General features: G+C 40.4%; 1 protein-coding gene and 1 long non-coding RNA gene across 14 annotated transcripts in view; one reads left to right on the top strand and one right to left on the bottom strand.

The window, feature by feature from the left end:
• tns1b (tensin 1b) overlaps window positions 1-19,556 on the bottom strand; it is a 132,993-nt gene that overhangs the window by 36,385 nt on the left and 77,052 nt on the right. For 8 of the 12 annotated variants that reach the window (XM_058083054.1, XM_058083049.1, XM_058083048.1 and 5 more), the window contains 5 exons: window positions 14,180-14,221; window positions 4,761-4,810; window positions 1,240-1,411; window positions 573-623; window positions 371-493 (listed from right to left, as the gene is read on the bottom strand). In XM_058083054.1, coding sequence (XP_057939037.1) covers window positions 371-493; window positions 573-623; window positions 1,240-1,411; window positions 4,761-4,810; window positions 14,180-14,221 — 438 coding nt within the window. Of the gene's footprint in view, window positions 1-370; window positions 494-572; window positions 624-1,239; window positions 1,412-4,760; window positions 4,811-10,832; window positions 11,179-11,657; window positions 11,721-14,179; window positions 14,222-19,556 lie in introns of those variants that run through there. The other 4 variants (XM_058083053.1, XM_058083057.1, XM_058083058.1 and 1 more) reach the window with 3 other exon arrangements.
• Window positions 6,345-9,250, top strand: LOC131136325 (uncharacterized). 2 transcript variants are annotated; one of them, XR_009131728.1, is made up of 4 exons: window positions 6,345-6,464; window positions 7,880-7,945; window positions 8,070-8,162; window positions 8,276-9,250. It is a non-coding gene; the product is annotated as an uncharacterized LOC131136325 (long non-coding RNA). The 2 variants fall into 2 exon arrangements; XR_009131729.1 differs by having other exon boundaries at window positions 8,041-8,162.

Here is a 19,556-nt window from a genome sequence, read left to right as displayed (position 1 = left end):
AGAGATACACTGAAACTAATTTGGGACACAAGGCCAGTAGTTGTCTTTGGATACTGTAAATTTTTTACGGTTTGTGATGGGGCACTGAGGGCGTGGTTCACCACATGAATATAATGTGACGTTTGTGCAAAAAAAAAAGGGAAAATATCGGTCACTTCAGTTGTTCAGGATGAAAATAACCAAGTAACCAATTGGTGTGTATAGTTTACTCTGATTTGTATTATTCTCCCTGACACAGCACACCATAAAAAGCCAAACATGTGGCTTCAATGACAAACAGTAAATCACTGAAACCTCAGGGATAGAAGGGGCTCCCAAGAAACACCAAAGCACACAATTTACTGTCAGAAGCTTGTTATCACAGTCTCACCTTATTGTGTATCACTACCACATTGTGGCTGTCTGCACTCAGCCAAGTGTCCATGGCTTTGCAGATGCTGCAAATTTTATCCAGAGCTGGTGCATGATGGTCAGGCCAGCCAAAGTCCAATACCTAGGGAAAATGACCACGGCATGTCAATGAGGCGGCTCTTAATGGGAAAAGAAACAAAAACAACAATGCTGAGGTTTACCTTTGAGTTAAGTTGACTTATGTCATAACGCTTCTCACTCAGGTTGAAGAGCTAAGGAGAAAAAAAGAAAACATTATTGTTCCTTTGATCATGTTGCACTATTGATAAGGGATTTATAAATGTCACATGAAACAAAGAGCCATGGAGACAAGACTTATGTAGTGTGATGCCAAGTATTGAGATGTTGTACTTTGTTCAGAAGTACCTAAACACACCATAGGTGTGTGCAAGCAGGCAAAAGTAAAAGTTACGCATAACTTCACCGAAGCCGCCACATCTTAGCAATTGCATCTGATCGTCTTCGATTATCATTCATTCATGGTGAGTACCTAAACATTTTAATGGGGATGTTCCTGAGGATTTTATCCTGCCGATTCCGATATCAATCATCCATGAGTGAGATTCTACTACTACTACTTTGTCAGTGTGACTTGGGGATACATGGGGACATCTTTGGACAGCACTGAATGATGCTGCCTTTCTGCACAGACTTCAGTTGCTATTAAAGAATCACCTCACACTGCAGAAAAGATCAGTGGCTAACATTGTTCAGTGTACTAAAATGTATTATGCAATCTCTCATGAGAGTGTGGCTGGAACTGAATGATATCAGCTGATAATCGTCAGACTTGATGCAATTTCCTTCCATGTACACAGAATACTGTACCAGATAGTTGTGACCATGTTTGGACCGCAGCATGGAGGCAACTTCACGCAGGTTTGAGGCATAGCTCTGCTCTTCTACGCTGCCAGGGAAGGAGACAGAGATGATCCTCTCTGTGATGTAAACCAGGTCCAGCTCATAGCTGTCCTCCAGGGACTGCAGTAGGCTTACACTCCTGTCAAAAACATAAATATTTTTTTATATGCACGGCTTATATTTACAGTTCAAGTTGTCATTTAACTCAGAAATGGCCTACGGCACACAAAATACCTCAAGAATTGCTAGTCTGTGAGAAATGTATATAAGTGCCAGAAATAATACACCATGTGATTTAGAGACATGCTTGTACTTATGTAAACAACATGGGTCAGTTACAGCTCAGAGATGTGGTCAAATAATGTCCAAAGCTGTTTATTGATTTCATATTTCTATGTAACAAACATTATGTTTGTGGCATGTGATTCGTAAAATGTGGAATTTCCATGTGAAAAGATTGGATCTTTTCAAACTTCAGTTTCACACAAAGCCTTGAATGAACTGTAAAAAATTCAGTGTTTTGTGTTTACAAAAGTGCTCCCATAAAGTAATTAAAAACTTAAATTTGGGCCCGTATACAGTGTCTGCCGCATTCTTAGCTACATGGTGAGGATAACAATGCTTAGTGATGAATGTTTGTGCACCTCTTTATGTCTCCCAAATGTAAGGTAGGCAGTTCAGGTTGACATATGTCACGGAAGTGAAAAGCCATCCCCATGGAAGTGAAACTGAACATGATAAAAAGCTCATGAGAGAGGAGAAACACCCACCAACAATGGGCACACTTGCAGTCTTAACCGTTCGCCTGTTGCAACCATCTGATCCAACTTATACCAAAACTCCCTCATAACCATTGCAACACCTGTGCAACATGTGATTGTGATGCATTTTTAAGAAGTATTGGGTCTTTCTGCCTAAACGATAAGCAAAACATATCTGAAAGGGGCACACAATACCCATTGATGGTGCAAAATCTATTCAGACCATGATCTGTGAGTGTGTACACGATTTTAAATGATGATATCATCATCATTATAATGACCATCCATGAACCATCCATATTCATATGACCTTGAAATTTTCAGTTGGGATAAGGGTTAGACGAGGAGGTAAAAGAAAAAAAAGGAAGCACACTCAGACAGCTTTATATTTCCCACATTTGTCAGCTGTGAGCAGGCCATAGGAAATTGCTCATAACATCAGGGAGGGATTCTCCCAGTTCTACTGTACAGGAGAATGTAACACGCTAAGTGCTCCATCCACATCTGGACCCTATTGAAATACTTACTGGAACTTCTTCATAGCTCAAGACAAATAAGAAGAATGTTCTCAGGTAGGTGTTTTTTAATAAAAGCTTTCTTTTATTGTATTAATAATTGCTGCCACAATTTGTCTCTTCCCGTCATTTATTATTCTAACACTCTTAGATTTTGATGTCATTGTTGGTAGAGTTATGGTGGATATATTGTATGTTTCATAGTTGAATACGGCATGTTATTAGCATAAAAAAATGCTTATTTTACCTATTCTTGGCCAATGGGTAAATGTGTTCAATATTGAAACTATAATTACTCTTCATGAATTGTATTTTTGTTTTGGGTGTCTGGAACAGATCAATTGCATTTACAGTATTTTCTATGGCGAAAAATTGTTTGGTTTTCATAAGTTTCAGTTTTTCTGACCTTTCGGAATGAATCAATAACAAAAACAGAGGTACGACTATAATTTATTGGGGTCTATTTCTAGCTCTGTGGTTCTCATTTGTTTCAGTCATTCTATTTTATTCTGGGCTGCTATGTCATTTGCTACAGTTAACCGGAAAGTACTTCCTGTCTTATTTCCCTGTCACTGCATCGCTACACTTTGGAATCTGTTTGCCTTCCAGACTCACTAACACTAGTCATTAGCCTTATCCATACAGAAAATAACCTAACTTTGATGATACAAACCAACAGCCAACCAAATTGGTTGGCTGTAGTGATGGCGAGATGAAGCCCCATGAGGCTTCGAACCATTTCAGTCAACTGGTTCGAGAATGGATTCATTTCTTGAAGCTTCATGTGCACACGACATCACCTGCTGGCCTAGGATACAATTACAGGCGACTGGATCTTCATGTGTGATGCATTTAATGCTGATCTGTTTTGGCTCTTGGAAATGATTACGTACTACAAAAAATTGTATAACCAAATGATTAATCTACAAAGTGTAAGATAAAATATATAGTATATATAAAATACTGAATGTTTTCTTGTCCATAAATGCCATGTATCATGTGCTATGGCTAGCTTCATCATGGTTTTATGTCACCGAGCTGCCATGGGCTCAGGGAAAGTGCTTGTGTAACTAGGAAGATGTATGCTTGTGTACCTTGGACAGAATATGGGAGGTTTAATTGATTTTCATTCAATAATATTTTTTTCTTAATTTTTGGTTTGAGGCAATTCCTCTATTTTGATACATCTCCACTATGCTTTATCTTTGACATCCATGTCAACAAGGGCCTCATCGTCTCTTGTTTTCTTGTGGCTGATAAAAACGTGTGCTCTTTCATTTGCACAATGAACATAAGTTAGTATTACTGTAATATGTTAATATTATAATGTAGTACTATTAACCTTACAATGGATGGGTGAAGGGCCAGTTTCATCTTCATGTTCGTGAAAGGCACGTTAATGCCTGAACATGGATGAGGTGTTATTATTGTATCCCAATAAGCACGTCTCCTCTCAATAACAATGAGAAACAGTAAAAATACAGGTTTTGAAATGCAAACATACCATCTCTTAATAGTGTTGGATTTGGCTTACTGATCAAGTCAAAATGTTCCCACACAGGAGAAATTTTCCTGTTTCTAGCTGGCTCCATATCTTCTCTCTCTGAACTCCAAACTAATGTCGCCGTAGTAACCAAACCCTCCAAACTATCAACAAACACTATCCACACGCTCGACTGACGCTCACCACAAAACCCCACATTTTAATGTTTAAGCCTGAGGGGTTTATATAGTAGCTGAGTGACGGGCAAGCATTGTGGCAAATTCTGAACCGTTTCCCGAATCCGTCACATGGTACAGCCGGGCAACGAGGCTTCGGTCGTCATCATTTCTGGCCCCTCCCCCCAATGAATCACGCCTCGGTACATGCTTCACGGTGCCCACTCAATTACTCGACACACGCTTCGAAGCCCCGGCACCTCTTGTAACATCACTAGTTGGCTGAGGCAATATAATTTTATTGTATTGAAACCACAGTGCTACATTATAGCATTTCAACACAAACGTTGAACTTGCAGCACCCAGCAAAAAGCATCTGCTACTGTAAAGTCAGAGATTAGATGCAAATATTTTGTCCATTATGTCGCCTGATTCAATTCAGTTCAATGAATGCAATAAATTACTTTGGTGTAATCAGATATTTGAAAAATCTAAAAAAGGGTTTGAATTGTTTTTCAATTATGAACATCCCGAGTAGAAAAAAAGATCTTACCTGGAAGGCCTGCGTCGGGACTCCATGCTCTTGGACGATTTTGTGGAGCCCTGGAAGAAAAAAAATGAAAGAAATTTTAATTTTATTTAAAATATATATATCTACACAGGGCTTGCTGTCAGTTGACCGACAGTTGTTGATTGTTCTTTCACCTGGAGGTTTCACCTTAAGCCAGGTAGGTTCAGGTTAGTTTCTCAGGTTTATTTTGGAACATGGAATATAAGTCAAAACAATTCTAAAACCATGGATGCAGTTAGCGTAGACCAGTGGTTCTCAGTTATTTTGCAGATCCAAGGGGACAGAAATGTTTTCACGCCACCCTTGAATTGAAATACTATTGAAAACCTGATATTTATAATTATGTACAGTATTTATCTGTACAAACCATATGTATCGTTCAAGCATGAATAAAAACACTGCCAACCTTGAGCCAACCCTTTTATGAGTACTCATGGTCTAATCGACAGTACAGTAGTCAGGAAGCAGACAACCAGTTGCAATTTATTTTTGTCTGCAGTAGGTCTCGTAATCCCTAACGGTCTGTGCCTTTTTTTTCGGTCCTTTTTTCAAAATATATTCAAGTACGAGGTGGAATGTTGGTACAACCGGTTCAACATAACAGCTGTGGCTATACAGTACTACAGTATATACAATTTTCAACAATGAGAGTTTGAGAGTTTCTCCTGACATCCAACCAAATGAGTGAATCCCTTGAAGAAGTGCAGCTGTATGTGTATGTGTTTGGTTTCACGACGCCTTGCATGCCTCAACAACTTCTGAAGCATGCCCAGAAATGGTTTCAAAAGACACCAACACCCCTGTAGTGTTAAGGTCACATTTACACAGGAGGCACTGTTATCTAACCATCAGTGTCAAGAGTACCACTTACCAACTGGGGAATGTTGGTAAAACTGTTGGTGTGCATATTTCAAGTAATTAGAGGTTATCACATGGTTTGTCTGGTATCAGGCCCCGTATCATGCCCCCAAGTGTCAGTATCAGCCCGAGACCGAAGGTCGAGGGCTGATTCTAGCACGCGGGGGCATGATACTGGGCCTGATACCAGACAAACCATGTGATGATCTTATTATCACATACTATTTAATCATGAGCTTATTATCACGTACTTTCGTTTTTCCATCGTGCCAGAGAGTTGAATTTTGATTTGAGAGAATCAGGCTCGTATTCATCCCCATTTTCTTTTCTGATTGATAAAATAATGTAGCGACCCTGATGTGTTCATGTTGACATGTTGTGCTCTTGAGTGTTCCGGGTGACTGTGAATGCACCAGGGGTGGGGGCGTGTCGTGTTGAGGAAGCACTGTTGCGTTGCTGGCGGTGGTTGCAATGGTGTGGTTACGGCCGACAATAGCCAGTATTGTGTCACGCTCCACCTGAACTTTGATTCGGTAGCTTGGGTGGTATAGTCATGTTCCTTTGTTTGTATTGCTTACTAATTCTGTTGTCCCTTTTAGATTTCTCCACTCCCACTTTGGGAGGAGCCACAGGACGTGCCACAGCTGTTCCTCATTCCATTTCCCCCATTTATACCCACCTGTGGCGACTGGAGGGTACTCGGCTATTGTTCTGGTCTCCACGCCATATGCTCTCGCGTCTGACCTTCTGGTTACATCGACTATCCCGGGTGCCCTCCAGTCGACGTGGACTACTCCTGCTGCACGCCCTGTGGCCCCCTCGATCCCTGTTAGTACTTAGATTTCCTGGTTTTTACCCGCGGCACCTTTTCGTTCCTTTTACATGCCGTTGTCCTTGGTTACCCCCTCGTTGTCACGTAAGCCAATTAAAAGACTTGAAGTGCAACTGAACACGGTGTCCTCTGCATCCTGGGATCCGAACCCGGTTCCTATCGCAAACTCGTCACATATTGTTGTGTAAGAAAAGCTTGTTAGCGATCACAGTCGTGTCCTTTCCATAGCGTCGGCAACAACGTTACAATAAACATAGATACATATTTGTCTAACTCAGGCGGGGGAATACTTTCTACCAGTCTTCGTTCGTTCTTGCAGTTGCAGTCGCCCTTGGTTTTCCGACTTGTATTTGCATTTTTAGTTTTTTCGATCATTTCAAGAGTGTCCTCCTCATTAATGGTGATAAAACGTTACATTTCTAATATTCTGTTTGCTATTTTCCCTATTTGTCTTTCGCCGGGAGTGTCAACCGCTGACATGTTGACAGAGCACAGACGGCAGCAAAAAAAACGCTTGTGTGCTGTTCTCTGATTGGTTGTTTCACGGGCACGATACCAGAGCAGCGCGCTCTGAGTGGACAGCTACGGGGGCTGATACTGACATGGTTAAACTCTATAGTTTATCAGTATCACTGCCCTGGGCTTTGACACAGTATCATTTCGGCCTTTTCCCGTATCATTCATGGGCGGTTCCTAGGGTACAGGGCCAATTAACACTGTAGTATGTGATAATGCCCAATATCAGTTCTACAGTTTTACTCTGAACTGATACTGGTTGCTGAACAACAGTTGCAAAACTGCAACATGGGAGAAACAAAGAATGAAACATAAATTGCCAGTGAGTTTAAACAACAAGTGTGAAGTATCAAGTTTTAAACAACCAATATGTAATATTTGTTGCCATTTTGCAAGATTTTACCATCACTTTAGCCACTCACATACGTGTGTTGTGTCCCAACCTGGTTATAGTTTGTGCCTCAAGTAGAACTGCAACAATTAACTGGTTATCGCATAAACTGACAACTATTTTTGTATGAGTAATCGTTTTTTGATGTAAAAATGTAAACACCCTCTGATTTCAGCCTCTCAATTGTGAATACTTTTTTTATTTCCTTTGTCATCCATGGAAGTACAACTGATATGTTATGGACCAAAGCTCTAACTTTACTGATTTGGTTAATCTAGGGCGGATTAGTTGATTAATCAAAACAGCAAGCTTCTGATTAATCAACAGAGAAAATTATCATAAATTGCAGCCTTTGTCTCAAAAGGAATGGGGATTCGCATAAAAAAAATGCTTTTTTTTTTGTCCAAAAGCTTCATTTTCTGGTAAAAGGTACGGCATGGATGTACCAGCCACAACTTTGTCTTTGTACTTTGAGCTGTACTAATTGGGTTTTTTTCCCACCAGGCAAGATGTTTGTTCAGCGGTCCTTGAACGCACCATGTTTAAGATAAGCAAAAGCGAAACGTAGTGGTGAGTGCCTATACATTTTATACTTTTAAATGTTTTATGTTTCAACTCGTGCCCCTGCTTGTTGCCCTCTGTCCTGCCCTGCCTTTTCTTGGCAGTACTACTACTGTACTGGCTCTCCTTCCAGCTGGAGGCGTACCTGATTGGGCTCCACCTCATTTAAGCAGATGGACTGCACCTAGTAGTAGCTGGATTATTGTTGGTCTCCTGTGACTCGCATGTAAGGACACTTTTGAATTTTGGACTTTTTGCCATTACTGTTTTGCTTCTGGATGTTGTTTTTCACAAGTCTTCTTCTTTTGAGGAACCATTCTGCTCTGTGTCTCCTGAAAGGTACGCCCGGTTGCTTCCAGCACTCCAGCTTGGCGACCATTAATGTTTAACCTCCCTTCATGGTGCCAGATAGTTTTTGCTTTTCTTTTTGCACCATCGTCTTCAGTTGTATTCCGTCCCTCTTTTGAACATTATTAAACCCATCTTACCTGCACACCTGCCTCCTGCCTTTGCAGGTAGGGTAGGCATAATTGCATCTGCATGATTTGAATAGAAATATATCTAAGTGCTTAATTGAAGCCCATTGCATGCAACATTTGGTATTCTTCAATGCATCCCAAAAAGCTTTCCAGACACTCTCTTCATTGTGTTGTTTGCTGATGTATCGTTTATTGATTTACATTGCATATCAGGGATGTTTCTGTCAATGTTTGTTTGCATGTGTGCAGCAATGGCTATGCCTGCAAACTAATGAGATCCATGAGTCGAAATATTAAAGACAGCTCTTGGTTTACTTTAAATGTAGTGCATCACTTTAGTCTTTGGGCTTGGTGGCAATTTTCAGTTTTTTGACAGATTACATTGTCATCCTAAGTGTTTACACAAGTCTTTCAAATGAGGAAGCACAAAGCTCTACAGCCACCTTCTCCTCCTATATGGTTTGGCCTAAACGTTCCAGTATGGCATGACAAGCACAACAAACAGCAGGTCACCAGAGGAAGAGGAATGAGCAAGAAAAAGCCCCCCAAAAGCAGGATGAGAGAATGAAAAATTAAATGAAATGAAGTGAAATGAAAAATGGTAGGCCTGTGATGTTACCTAAATACCAAAATCCAAAGAGACATCCTATATATAGGATATACAAAATGAAGAATTTTCAATTATACAGTAGATCCCAGTTTTTGCGGGAGGTACGTTCCATGCCTACCAGTGAATGCTGAAAAAAGTAATTGATAAGAATGTCATAATGAATGTCATAAGAATGTCATTTTTTAACATACCTCCCCAAATCCTGCTGTTAGCTTGATATTAATGTTTTGGGTCAACATTTGCAATAAAAGTTTGAATGAAACACATTGCCATTGTTCGACTACAAGCGCACTACATATGCACAATCCAAGCATATCCAAGCCATAAATATACCTCACACTCTTATGACATTTTTTATTATAAAATGGATAGGCACTCACCAGCTAGCTGTTTGAGAAAGCGTTTCTCTAAGCCACGTCTACATAATTCATACACCTTGCTTGTTGTAATTCCAGCAACAATTTACAATTTGATATTGATTTGTGTTCACCTTACTGCACTTTTGAGGCCGGAATTTTATGTGTAAATTGCACTTTGGCTTCTGACAGCAACAATGATGCGTTTATGGAAAAATGAAGCGCAAAATCTCAAATCTGAAAAAAAACATCAGTGAGGCATAAGGATATAAACATGTAACAATTGTGGACTTGTTAATTTTAACAATAGTACTTATATGTTTTACATGTACATTTCACCTGTATTGTCACATATTTATAAATGATTACAAACTTCAAGTTTTCCACAGGGAAAAAAAAGATGCATTTTCATAGAAAATAAAAAAATATATAAAAATCACTTGTGTACTACCTTTAAGGTGCTGAAAGCTCTTTGACACTGTTACTACATTTACCTACTAATGATCGGGAGCAAGTTTTCCCATGGCCACGGGGGGGATGAAGATCGAACCAGCAACTTTGTGATTTTGAGACAGCCAGTCTACAATTTGAGCCATGCCAAAATTTTGTATATATATTTTTTTTTTACCAAAAATACGTAAATTGCACCAATATGCAGGGAGCAAATGTATTCTGAAAAAAAAATGTGTCACATGAAACGTTCTTTATAACTTCTACATTTTGGCCAGGCATACCTGCAGCAATTTTGGAGGTCTTCGAAAGATAATTCTAAATGATCATTACAGCAACATCAAAGTGAACTACAAACCAGTCATTCAGCTTTAGTTCATAACTACATGCAAATAATCAAACAAACATGCTACACGTGATACATTGCCGTGTTTTTGTGCCAAATGTAACCAGACTTAACTGTGCAGTTGACACATCATAAAACAGTAGTGTTTTCAAGCATCTCAACAAGTTGTGTTGTTGCTCGTAAAATGTCACATCCCGTCTCTCCAGAGTTATTTTTGCAAATATCCATTAGTGGGCCCAAATTTCTGTAAAATTCACATTCCCCCATAAACCTGATTGCATTGTAGTTATCTCCAAAAAAAAAGCAATGCAGCTATCAAAATGTTTTGGGGGAAGAAAGATGAAGAAGGTGGGGGGTTGAAAAGAATTAGTGGTGGAAGCGGGAATTGGGGTGGAGGGGGTGGATCTGAAGGCCTGTTTCCAGATGAAAACCATCTGGGGACTTTGACTTTACAAGTCAACCATACAAATTAACCATCTAAGAAAGAGCGAGGCAGCCAAAAATGGAAAAAGCGGTTGTAGCAGCCTTAAAAAGAAATCGGAGGGGGGAGACATCCAATACTATGACAAAGAACAACACTAAAAATGTGATATTTTGACTTATATTCCAGAAGATTTAGCTGAAGAAACGAAAAAATCCATCCAAAACTTCCTACCTTCCGGAATAAATAGCCTGTACTCCATCGCCATGCCCCCCTCAGAGAGGAGAGTCGCTTTCTAAAAGGACCTTCTCTGTTCATCTCTACAAAGTTGGCTTTGGAGCCTTCAGTCCAGCAGTGAGGCGTCCCGGGCTGTTGCTTCCAGTGGCCCAAAGCATGACTCCTCCACAGTGCTTCTCTCTTGTCCCTCTGTATGGTGTGTGTTCTTCGTCAAACCCCTTCTTTCTTACTCTCTCCCTCTCTGGTGCATTCTCTAGGCGGTAGACACCCTCCCCCTCCCATTTTGACTTCTTCCTTCAAGTAATGCCGCTAATTGTTGTTGTATGATGGGATGAACACATGAGATTAAATACCAAGTTAGAATCCACAAACCAATAGCATCCATTCACAATCAATTTCACATCAATCCGGCTTATTAATGTATCGCAATTGCACTCAATCTGTGAAATCACCTTTCCCGGCTTGCTTTTTATGTCTAAATGATAAATTTATACTTTATACTTGCTCAAGAATTGTAAAAATAACTTGGGTTTTCATACAGCAGAGCCATGGTGATTTCAAGCCAAGCACAGCATAAATGGATCCATTGAAGCGGGACGCTTGTGTAGTCATAAGATTAATCTTTGCAATTCTCAGAGGCGATGAGACATGGTCAAAAACATCACGGAGCAACCACATGGTCAAGAAACTGACAGCAGAATGTGAACACAAACACACAGTCCTACACGCAGACATACTACTCCAGCTTGTAAACGCTTAACACATGCAAACATGTGACTTTTACTGTAAGTGTGTAACTCACACAGACAGTGTTTCCCATACCTTCATTTACAGGTTTGTCTCTACCAGTTCACCCTCGCTCATAAACACATGGGGCATGTTGCTCTAGAAGGGACACAAAAAGTTAACTTGTTTTCGAGCCACTTTTGTTCTTCATGTTTCCTTACTTTGTGTCTCTCACAGTGTGCATTATGCAAACTAGACAGACGTCATGAAGAACCCCCCACCCCCACCCCCCCTTGGAAATGACTGCTACAAACAGTCTGCTGTCGTTTGTGAAACACCAGATTGCATAATTTCAATTACAGAGGGAGATGGGTTCCTCCCTGAAATGAATACCAAATATGCCAAATACCATGTAATAGATCAGACTATTTTACTACTATACTAATTTCATTGTCTCATAGATATATACAATGATGTGACAAAAAATATCTATACCCAGATGGTGGACCACTGACCTCTTAGTATGTACATAATTATTTTAAGGTAGTACTATAACACAATGTATCTCGAAAACAGCTGTGGTTCTGCGAGGAACAACAATTGAGGGAGGGATGCCAAAAGCTAGCTCGCAGAAGTATTTAGAACGTTTTAATGCTGAGGATTTTTAATGCTATTTTTAAGCTGCAGAAGGTCTTAAACCAACTGAAAACAAACACATTTCTGAAACAATAGACCAGGACATGTTAGGAACCGTATTGTTGCAAAGATGGAAGCTGAAATGCAAATAAAGGTGGAGGAGTGGTTAGCATGTTGGCCACACAGTCAGGAGATCGGGAAGACCTGGGTGTGCATGTTCTCCCTGTGCATGCGTGTGTTTTCTCCGGGTACTCCGGTTTCCTCCCACATTCCAAAAACATGCTAGGTTAATTGGCGACTCCAAATTGTCCATAGGTATGAATGTGAGTGTGAATGGTTGTTTTTCAGTCCAAATCGTAACCCACTTCTCGCCCAAAGTGAACTGATAGGCTCCAACATACCCATGTGACCCTAGTGAGGATAAGAATAAAATGAATGGATGGATGTTTCTGTTTGGCCGCACAGTGATCGAGTGGTTAGCATGTTGGCATGTTGGTCAGGAGATCGGGAAGACATGAGTTTGAATCTCCACTTGGGCATCTCTGTATAGAGTTTCCATGTCCTCCCTGTGCGTGTGTGACTTTTCTCCAGGTACTCCTTTTAATTCAGGACGCCACTGATTTAAAGGTTGTTGACTTTTTGATTTGTTTAATTATGTTACTGAAGGAGTCTTGCTTTTATTGTAATTGTAAATACAAGTGTCACATTTATGACATTATTCTGCTGTTGTTGTCAAGAGTTTTCTTTGATCTAACCTGATGTTTCATTCTTGGTCTCTGGTGGGTAATGTCAATGGAGGCCTTTGCTTACAACCTGGGATGAACTGCCACCAGGGACTGACATAGAATCGGGAACCTACTGGTCCAAAGACCACATACTTGTTGATGTTCAATGTTTCATAGTTCATATACGTGGACATTCTAGATGTCTGATTAGAAGTATGGTTTTGTGAATGGAGGTAACAAGGCAGAGCCAAGAGCCCGGACTGTGGAGCTTGGGCTAACATGATCCAATGAAGCATTGATGCCTTCATGATTAAGACGGCTTCTCGAAACCAAACATCCTCTACGCATACAAAAAATATTTTCAAGAGAAACCGAAATGGGCTACAGATCCTTCACATCACTGACTAGCAACTGAACTTCTTTGTGATGACGAAATCTTTCACTTGTTAAACCATCAGTGTTATGTTTGGGCTCCCATGTCAAAAAGATTAAGGAAGACTACAGAAGGGTTGCAACTAACAATTTTTTTTTTTACTCGATTCATTTGAAGCTTGTTACGTCGATGAATCAAGCAATTGGTTAAGCCCAAATCAATACAGACTCAGTATTGGTTTGGTCCGCAGAACACAAAGATCTTGAAAAAAAATCTGGCTAAAATCAGAGGATATTAACATTTTTAAACAAAAAAAAGATGAATCCAATACCAAACTCATTGTTGATTAATTGGATAATAAATTAAATCATCAACTGTGTTGTATCCGATCATCAGCATGATTTTCAAAACAATGTGAAACTTTCCTCAGATGCGTGACTTTGATGATGAACTTGTGAATCTTCTGCACTCAGAAAACCCTCAACTGAACTTTACACCACTTTCATATGTGTGTTTGTGGTAAAGAGCCACAAATAGAAAACAGACCCACGTTCATGGTCACAAATCAGCTGCTATTATCACTGTGCGGTGCATTGGTGTGTGTTGGGAAAAACATCAGCTGTTTACTATGGTAGACCCACCGATGCAGAGCAAAGAAATGTTTCTTGTTGCTTGCTTGTAATACTTTGGATTTTAGTTGGTTAGACGCTATAACAGTCAGGAAAACAGGACTTAAACCAAATGTAATTTGTTTAATATTGACTTAGTGTCAATATATTAGTGCCAGGCAGCACTGTCATGTCTTTGTATGCTTATTCCTCATTTTGTTGGTTGGTTCATGTCACCTTAGTGGCAAAAAACAGGGTTAAAATATGGAGACTCACCATTGTATCTACATGCTTGAGAGGCATGTCACTGCTGGGCGCCTGTTCAGAAAAAAAGAAAGAAACGACTGAGGTCACTACTTGCACTCACATCACTTCATACCCCAAACACTCTCTACCATATTACGTCATGTGACATCACTTCGTCTGATATTATGTTACAGCAATGCTCAGCACCATTCTTTGCCCTAATGTGGCCTACACCCGAATCATACTCCACCTTGAATGTGTGTGACCATCTATAATCCTTCTGTGCAAATATTTACACAAGGAGACAAGTTTTGCTTCCATTATCCAAGTCAAGAAAGTTGTACTCTCTTTCCACTGCCTTATACAGACATAGTGAGTGTAAGAAATTAAGGAGGAGGAATAGGGGAAGGATGGCAGCATGTTGAATACTGATACAGTGAAAAATATCAGAGTAGTCGGTGGTCTTTAACAGACAAGATCAAAGCTTGAAAGCAGGAAGAAGGCAATTCACAACACACTTTACTCACTCATATTAAGTCACCTCAAGTAATAGTATAATCACAAATCCAACAATCACTGAAGTGTACGTGAAATGTAATCTTGGATTCCTCCCAATCATGCCCCTCTAAGTCACACTGTCATTGCCTACATGGGTGTTGAAGTCTTCCAGTAGAAGTATGGAGTCACTAGTTGGATGATCTCCAGCACCTCTCTGACATACTTCATTGGGGATGATTCCAACACAATAGCACCAAGCCGGTGGACTATTAATATGCCCACACCAGCTTCCCACCTCTCCCTTACAGCAGTTTGGTTCCACAACACAAAATGTGGGTGGAGGTGAGTTTGACTACACTTACAGTATGTCTAGTTAAAATGCTTCAACCGCAGCTGAAAAGTAGTGTCCCATGAACCAGATTTGGCCACCGAAGACCAGGTCGCCCAGACACCCACCTTTGACCCCCACCCAAGGTACATTGCACTGGACACTTGCCCCCACAGGTCTATCGGGGGAATCCTGTGTGGCTTCACCTATGGGGCCCAACCGGGTCCGACCACCAGGTGCTCACTTGCAAGCCCCTCTCCCGGGCTTGGCTAGGGTGAGGCTCCAGTGTCCCATGTCTGAATCACTCTTTGTCTGTCCAGTCACCGAGGACCTGTTTGCCTTGGGAGACCCGAGTAGTATCATCACAAATGATATGCCCCTACCAGGCATATAGCTCCGGACAACATACGTAGTTTTAGGATCACTTGGGCACTCAAACCCTTCCACCACGATAAGATGGAAATTCACAGACGAGCAAATACACATTTTTCAGTTTTGTAGACTTCAGTATTTTACCTTACACATATTTTACTACCAATGATGTGTTTTTGATATGTCATTTAATAAAATGCCCATTAAATCTAAGATAAGATAAGTTAACCCAGCCATGTTCCGTGCACATGAGATAAGTTTCCAAGTTCTTTTGCCACCTTAGCCACCACCGGGAGATTTTTCAGGGGGCTGTTTCGACTTGTTGAAGACGGGTTAGTGTTCCATCTCCTCAACATGGCAGCATGTAGATTTCCACAAGACTCTGCGTTTAACAGTAGATTCTGTTTTTATTGGCCAATTCCACAATTCCGTCCGTCATTCCATTCATGTGGAAATCATAGGGCACCACATTTATCATAGACCATGACTTTGGAAAGCCTGTGTAAGGTCTTTAATGTAATTGTGACATCAGTATTCTTGCTAACCGGTATAATTTAAATCATGCGCTTTTGTGGTTACAGCCCATTCATGTAAAGAATATACACATTTAAGTGTTAAAAAATTGAAATGCTACCTATTTTTTTGCCTAAAGTAAGCATTTTCAAGCATAAAAATGCCTCATTGAAAAAAATACAATTATAGGCCATTCAGACTAATTTTTTATTGGTCACTTGGTGTCAGTAATGTTTGATGAGACAGACATACACCAGACTTGAGCTTTAATTCCAGGTTTGAGTTCTCCCTCCATCCATCAATTTTCGACCACTTATGCTCTCTAGGGTTGCGGGCATGCTGAGCCTAACCCAGCTGTCTTTGGGCAAGTGGCGAAGTACACCCCCGACTGGTCGCCAGCCAATCACAGGGCACAATTTAAAAATTAGGAACCCTACTTCACAGATATTCACTTATCACAGTCATGTGTGGAACCATTTATCCACAATAAACCAGGGATTACTGTACAGAGAAATGCCATGTTGGAGTACTCCACCTCACCATGAAAGGGTGGGGCTTGTGTGTCCTTCTATAGAGAAGAATAAACATGCATTTTATGTATAAATGAAAGGTAATAATTTAAAAAATGGGACCAAGAAGTACAGTAAATCAAATTTTTTTGATGAACAATATAATTATAATGTAATTAGTGACTGTCAGTGGCATGAAAACTGTAATGACAAGTAGAAAAAAAGTACAAGTCAAAGAGCTGCATTGGAACATCCACAATGCTTGGCATTCCTGTTTCTGTAAAAAGCTTCAGCCGACTACAACGACTAAATTCAGGAGGGAAATTATAGTCTGTCTGAGGAAGCCCAAGAATACCGACACCCATACGAGACCGCTAACCAGTAAGAAGGACCTTGACATAGCTGTCCCCTATATACAGCAACACTGTTGACATACTTACATATAGTATGAAAAACTACCAAAACTCATAAAATGTAGCACTATCAAGGCATCTTTCTTGACAACAAAAACACATGTAATTTGACATTTACTTCATTTCCCACTTCTAGACAGTAGAAGTGCATAACAGTTTATGTGTTGTTATTATTGCTCCTTGAAATGAGGAACATCAGACTGAGGCTCTTAACTCAGAGAGTGGCACTGCTCCCAGCCAAAGTTGCAGCCACAGGCATTTTGACACAAATAGAGCCATTGTGCAGCCACCCAGAAAAACACACACAGTCTCACAATGATCTATTCTAACATGTGCATTTCCGTGTTGTACAATTACAGCCAGATGGTTGGTGTCTGAGTCTTTTCATGAGTATCTATGCATGTGTGTGTGTGTGTGTGCTGCTAATTATCTAAAGAGCATGACAGCCACCACAGCAGTGGATTGGTGACATTCTGCTGCAGTGTCTTTCTTGTGGGGGATAAAGCAGTAACTTCTTTTACAAAATCTCAGGTAGAGACAATAGTTTGAGGTCAGGATGTCCTTCTGTGTCTAAGTAGTCAATCAGGAAAGGAAAATATGTTTGCCATGTCGTGAAGACTTGTAAATTAAATGTTACAGCTCTTAAGAAATAAATACAGTATCTCCCAATTGTGAAAACTATATGGTCTGAAATTGTTGCATCCCAGTGGCTGGAAGTGACTTTAGTCTCTGACTGCATATAGCAGTGATTCCCAACCACTCTGTGTGCTAGAACAGATCATCAAATGTGCCACACGGAATTTTATCCAAATTCCTTTAAATCAGTGATTCTCAGCTGGGGGTCTGGAACCCAATAATGGGTCTCGGATGCATTTTGGGTGGGTCGTAGAGAGCAAGTCAAAAGTTACATTCAAATATGTAATACAGCTTATGTATGACTTATTTTTAAGTAAAATTGAGCCATATTTTCATCATCTTCCTCCTTGGTATATATGTTCAATGCACAGAATAAGTGAAATATTAGATTGTTTGTATGTATGGGTGGGGGGGTATGTAATTTAAATGTATGAATTATTTGTATGCAGTTATGTTCTTCGTCATTTCCAAATTTTGATTTAAAAAAGTTGTCTGCGTCTGACTTAAATAAAAGTATTAATAAATCTAATGGTTGAGTGGTTAGGCCGCAGACCTCACAGCTAGGAGACCAGGGTTCAATTCCACCCTCGGCCATCTCTGTGTGGAGTTTGCATGTTCTCCCCACACATGCGTGGGTTTCCTCCGGGTACTCCGGTTTCCTCCCACATTTCAAAAACATGCTAGGTTGATTGGCTGGCGACCAGTCCAGGGTGTACCCCGCCTTTCGCCCGAAGACAGCTGGGGTAGGCTCCAGCACCCCCGCAACCCTCCGAGCATGTTTTTGGAATGTGGGAGGAAACCAGAGTACCCGGAGAAAACCCACGCATGCACGGGGAGAACATGCAAACTCCACACAGAGATGGCCGAGGGTGGAATTGAACCCTGGTCTCCTAGCTGTGAGGTCTGCGGCCTAACCACTAGACCGCCGTGACGCTGGTATACAGAATAATAAATATAAATAAAAATAAAAGCAACTTCAGTAAAAGTGTAAAAAATTCTTAATAATAAATTAATACAAATTAAAAATGACACTTAAATAAAAGTGTAAATAAAACTCAATGGCCAATGTGGGTCCCATGTTGAAAGAATTTGAGCATCCCTGACTAAAATGGTCTAAAAGGTGTAACTTATTTCCAACAATTTCTTCATCTATTTATATGGCAGGGTCTATAGTGATTTGCTGAATAATTACATTATTATCCACTAGATGGCTGAAGGTACATAATTAACCTGAACATTGTTCGGTACAAATCTGCAGCAATGAATCAACAAATTGATGATTAATCGATTATCCAATTAATCAACTATTTTGGCATTTGAGTAATCCATCCGTCCATGTTCTATGCTGCATATCCTCTTTAGTGTTGCAAGGTATGCTGGAGCCTATCCCACATACAGAGTTTCAAAATATATAATATACACAGTATACAGTATATACTAGGTTCCCTAAGCGGTTCTCATACTACCAGAGGTATGCTAACTGCACTGTTGGTGTATGTGAATCAATATTTCAAACAATTAGCGCTTAACACTCACCACTCACAATTAAGAGTGCGCCTGAATGCCTCACAGGGAAAGGAGAACAGAGCATAAAGAAGAAGAAGAAGAAGTGCATGGTGTTGTTCAACCTGTCACTGTGAAAATGAGGCTTTATCATTGGTAGTGTGTATTTTTGTAGCTGGGGGTAAATGGCTTCAGGTGTAGACTCAAGAACCAATGGTATATACTGTAAAGAGTTGAAGGTTCCAAAATGCCTTGTAACTTGATTAGGCCGGGCCCTATTAGCTTCTTGTTAGTGGTCATGATTGACTGCAGCTGATTCTCATTGGCAGCATAATGACTTTGGCCTCACTGGATTGATCAATACTCTGAAACGATGAGGAAGCCTTAGGAATTCAGTGACAAGCTCAGAAACCTATCAACATCCATCCATCCATTTTCGATGTTGCTCATCCTCATTTGGGACACAGGGGTATGCAGCAGATTTCGGGCATGAGGCTGGTCACCAGCCAATCACAGGGCACATATAGACAGAAATCATTAGGATGATGAAAGAATCCTTGTGAGGAGATGTCCACCACCTGCAGAGGGAACGAACACACAAGACTGACCAATGCACTAAATGGCAGGTGTGTACT

Source organism: Doryrhamphus excisus, chromosome 9 (genome assembly GCF_030265055.1).
Source record: "Doryrhamphus excisus isolate RoL2022-K1 chromosome 9, RoL_Dexc_1.0, whole genome shotgun sequence".
Classification (NCBI taxonomy): domain Eukaryota; kingdom Metazoa; phylum Chordata; class Actinopteri; order Syngnathiformes; family Syngnathidae; genus Doryrhamphus; species Doryrhamphus excisus.
Note: the sequence above shows the minus strand (reverse complement) of the source record. Positions and strands in the feature narration are given on the sequence as shown.